The sequence below is a fragment of the Cyprinus carpio genome, chromosome A21 (assembly GCF_018340385.1).
Source record: "Cyprinus carpio isolate SPL01 chromosome A21, ASM1834038v1, whole genome shotgun sequence".
NCBI lineage: Eukaryota > Metazoa > Chordata > Actinopteri > Cypriniformes > Cyprinidae > Cyprinus > Cyprinus carpio.
In genome coordinates, this window is record NC_056592.1 from 826,561 (window position 1) to 831,560 (window position 5,000).

At 28.4% G+C, this 5,000-nt stretch overlaps 1 protein-coding gene across 1 annotated transcript in view; it reads left to right on the forward strand.

Moving 5' to 3' along the window:
- Positions 1 to 5,000, forward strand: part of LOC109102320 (WD repeat-containing protein 7-like) — a 276,531-nt gene that overhangs the window by 22,084 nt on the left and 249,447 nt on the right. The window contains 2 exon segments of the mRNA XM_042778494.1: positions 1,083 to 1,311; positions 2,476 to 2,960. Of these exon segments, the coding sequence (XP_042634428.1) occupies positions 1,083 to 1,311; positions 2,476 to 2,960 (714 nt within the window).

The following is a 5,000-nucleotide window of genomic DNA, read 5'->3' on the forward strand; positions in this document are numbered from 1 at the left end:
AGAAGAGAGCTCATGTTTCACCTCACAAATCAAAGACAGTAGAGTTTGACTTCAGGAGCATGGAACTGGTTTTAGAATTAATTAATTTTTTTTTAATGATTATTAAATAGTAATTATTATTATTATTTAAAAATTATCTAGATAAAATTTTTCATATCAGTCGATATCGATAATTATCACGATCGTTTTATCCCCCGGCCCTAATTTGATTGATTAATTTATTTATTTTAATGTTTTTTTTAATTCATTTAAATTTATTCATTTAATTTATTCATTTTGTTTTAATTTATGTATTTTAATTAATATTTTTTTTTCAGTTTGTTAATAAATTTCAATGTATTTTTCAATTTACTTATTTCAATTTATTTATTTATTTTAAGGTATTTATTTTAATTTAATTTATTATAGTGTTTTATAGAATAATATTAAATAATTATCATTAATTAATCTGCTGAATTTTCATTAATTTGTTAATTTATTAATGTATAAAATTATTTATTTTATTATCATTTAATTAATTTGTGCGTTTCATTTCCTATTTATTAATTCAATAATTATTTTTTGAAGTTAACAAAATTCATTTAAATTTCTGAATTCCAAATTTCTCCCAAAAATGTTGTTTTATTCCTGCTTCAGTTAAAGTCATCAAGAAACCAAAATTTAGAATAATATAAAAATTCTAAATATTTTTAGACTAATATAAATATTATTTATGCATTTATTAACACTTTATTTATTTTAATTGCTTAACTTGACTTGTTTCTTTCTTTCATTTTTTTTTTTTAATTTCCCCCCAAATATTAGTTTTATCCCTGCTTTTATCAAGTCATTATTAATTCACAGTTCTTCATCTTACACTCACTTTTTTATTGAGTTTTTTTCTTGTTTGTTTGTATGTGTGGTTTTTATCTTTCATCATCCAGGGCTCGAACCTCTCTGTTGTTCAGCTTCAGAAGCACTTCTCTCGTGAAGCGGTGTCTTTTTTAGACCGTTTGTTTTGAATCAATGGCAGGACTCAAACCCTGAGGTGTCCATTCTACTGTTCTCGATTAAATGTCTCTTAGTATCTCTCTGTTTGTTTGCCTTCCCACATACTCCCATAACTCTCTGGTGGTGCAGGCCTTGAAGAGCAACGTGACGGATCCAGACATGCATGTGCTGTTCTTCGACGTGGAGGCCGTGATCATCCAGTTGCTGACGGAGGAGGCGCAGCGGCCCAATCCCAGCCTCGTCTCCCCGGAAACACTGCAGAAAGCTCCAGGTGGGGCCGATAAGAGCGGGTCCTTCCTGGCCAATAAGATCTTCAAACAGGTCAGACTCAGGGAAGGGGCGGGGCTTGTAAAGACGTCACATGATTGTGTGTGTAAATCATTAAATGGGTAAAAAGTGGGCTGTCATCCGCGTTAGAGTCGGGTTTATAAATCTGTCTGATGGAGATTACAGGACGTGTTCTTGTATTTCATCTGTCTTGCTCTTCAGTGCAGCAGCTCTAAGATTTGAGCTCCAATTGCTCTGATGATACGAAAATCCCATATTGGGGAATTTACGCATAAAATTGATGTATTTATTTGTTTTTATTTTTTGTATATTTAATTGTACTGCATTTAACATTAATATAATAAATATTTAATATTTATTTATTTTAAATATAAAATATTTTAGGAAGATATTTAATGAAAATATTTTTTATAAAAAAAAAATATTTTTAAAATGATCAATTTTTTTACAATATTTTATTGTTATTAATATAATAGTGTTGTTATTAATGATATTGTTATTAATTAATATAATAATAATAATTAAATTTAATATTCCATATTTTAAAATAATATTTTAGAAAAAAACAATAATAAATATTACATTAATTTATATTAATTATGTATAAATATAGTTTATTTTATATTTGATTTATTAAATATATTACATTTAATATTTAATATTTTATGATTTTTTAAACAAGTATATTATTATAATAAAATATATATTTTAAAATTATATTTAATTTGTTTTATTATTATTATTATTTATTTAAATAAATGATTTGTTTATTAAATATATATGTATATAATACCGTTTTTTATATTTCATATTTTTGAGAAAATGTTATTGTTATATTTACTTAGACTATTTTCTAAATAATAATTATATAATAATTATCATTAATTATTTGTTTTATTTATTTAATAGTACTGTATTTAATATTGGTTATAGTTAAATATGATATAAATAATATATTTATTTGTTTTTACTTGTATTTACTTGTATTTATTTATATTTAATGCTTTTATATTTTATAAGATATATTTCATATTTTTTATTTTATAGGTAGAAAATATATATTTAAGATTTTAAGATGTTATAGTTGATAGAAGGGAATGAATAAAAGTAGGCAAAATTTTAGATGTAAAAGCAAAAAAATCATCTGTTGTTTTTTATCTCATGTCACATGACGTGTCTATAACTTTACCTGCACAGGTGAAGGAGACCATTAAAGAAAATATCAAGGAGCACCTGCTGGATGAAGATGATGATGATGAAGAGGAGCAGCGGCGGCGCAAGTCTCTGAGTCTGCTGGAGTATAACCAGACCATGGACACGGCCAAGCTCTTCATGTCCTGCCTGCACGCCTGGGGTCTGGACGCAGAGCTGGACGAGGTGTGTTTGTCCCGTCTGGGCATGCTCCGCCCACACACACCCGTCTCCTTCGGCCTGATCTCCCGCGGAGGACACATGTCCCTCATGCTGCCCTCCTTCAAACACTCTCTGCTCCGGCCGCTGGTCCAGGGCTCCGCCGAGGGCCGCAAGCTCTCCGTCTCCGAGATCGTGGGCAAGGGCATGTACGGCGTCTCCAGAGCCGTGACCACGCAGCACCTGCTGTCCGTCATCTCTCTGGCTAACACGCTGATGTCATGACCAACGCCCTCCTTCATCGGGGAGCACATGAAGAAAGCCCCAGCCGGGTGAACACACACTCAAACTCTCACACACTGCAGCACAATCACGTATCGTACCACATATCACAACACACTCAGAGTCTTTTCTCACACATGCATTTTCATCAAATCACAATCATGCCACGTGTATATAAGGACTGGATTATATATGTGACCCTAGAGCAGTCTTAAGTCTCTGGGGTATATTTGTAGCAATAGACAACAATACATTGTATGGGTCACAATTATACATTTCTCTTTTATGCCAAAAATCATTAGGATATTAAGTAAAGATCATGTTCCATGAGGATATTTAGTAAATTTCCTAACATAAATATATCAAAACTTAATTTTTGATTAGTAATATGCATTGCTAAGAACTTCATTTGAACAACTTTAAAGATGATTTTCTCAATATTTAGATTTTTTTGCTCCCTCAGATTCCAGATTTTCAAATAGTTGTATCTCAGACAAATATTGTCCTCCTAACAAACCATACATCAATGGAGAGATTATTTATTCAGCTTTTGAAAAATGTACCCTTATGACTGGTTTTGTGGTCCAGTGTCACATTTCATCCTAAAAGAATCAGGAATAAAAATAAGAAATTAGATTTTGCATAAAGAAAATTAAGCCTAGTTTTAAGATAATTTTTGTATAATTTTCAGGACAATTTAGCCCTGAATTCTTACAACCCAAAATGCATAATCTGTGTGATGTAAAGTGTTTTATTATTAAATTTGGTATAAATTAATTATTTGGTTTTAAATGAGTAATTATCATTAGTTAACTGCATTAGTTAACCTGAACTAACAAGGATAAATACTCAAGTATTTTATTTTAAAATATTAAAGCATTTATTAATAATAATGTTCATTTCAACATATACAGTATATATATATACACACACAGACACACACACACACACAATAACAAATGAAATTCTATTTATTTATTTATTTATTTATTTATACCTTAAAATGAATTTAAACCAAAGTAATTTATAAATACATAATTTTTATATAAATTCTTGAGTTTTATTATTTAATTTGGTATAAAGATTTTTTTTCCATTAATTTCAGTTAATTAAAAAAACTGTTATATATATATATAAAATATATATATATATATTTGCATTATATGTAGTAATAATAATAGCAGTATACATTTAATAAAAAATACATGTATTTTTATATAATTTATATTTTTATATCTTTTTTATATTTAATTTTATATATTTTTAATTTAAAAATGTATTATGATAAATTAAATAATATTAATACGATATTAATTTTATAATATATATATTTATTATCTATGTAGCATCAAATAAAATATACATTTGATAAAATTTCAAAAAATTAAAAATTAATATTTTTTTAAAATGTAATTTAAAAGAACGATATTTGTTTTGCAAAAGGTAAAGAGAAACATGCTTAATTATCGTGAAATAATGTACAAAAAATGTGCTTCCTTTTCTTAATGCAAAATATAATTTCTTACTTAAATCATTTGATTTTTGAGATAAAACATGACCTGAACATGTTTTTGAAAGACTTTAGTCATTTCATTTTTTAAGCAGTGATATTTTATACAACTAATTTGCCAAAGCCAGAAAACAGTCCTTCTGTATTGTTTCAAAAAGATCACAAAACCAGATATTAAAGCATATGAACATCTTTCGATCTCTGTGTTGCTCTGAGCAAAATTAGCCCCGGATTTTTATGAGCCAATTTCACATTTATGGCCGTACTTCAGATTCATTTTCTAAACTCTTTTAAGGGTGAAGTTACGCAGTGGAAAGTGAAAACGCACAGCTGAGCTCCAGAAAGATGGGATTTTCGATAACTTATTAAAACACGCCCAGGATGAACCAGGCAGAAGCATTACAGTTAAAATGAAAATAACTTTATTATTGCTGTTTGTGGATGTTTGGATGGTTTTTTACAATGTGTTCAGAAGCTTTTACAGCCAATAAAACTTCCCAAACACACACCTTTTTGACTCCACAGTCAAACTACTCACATAAAGCTTCTTGAACTCAGTCAGAAGAATCTTTTCTCTCAA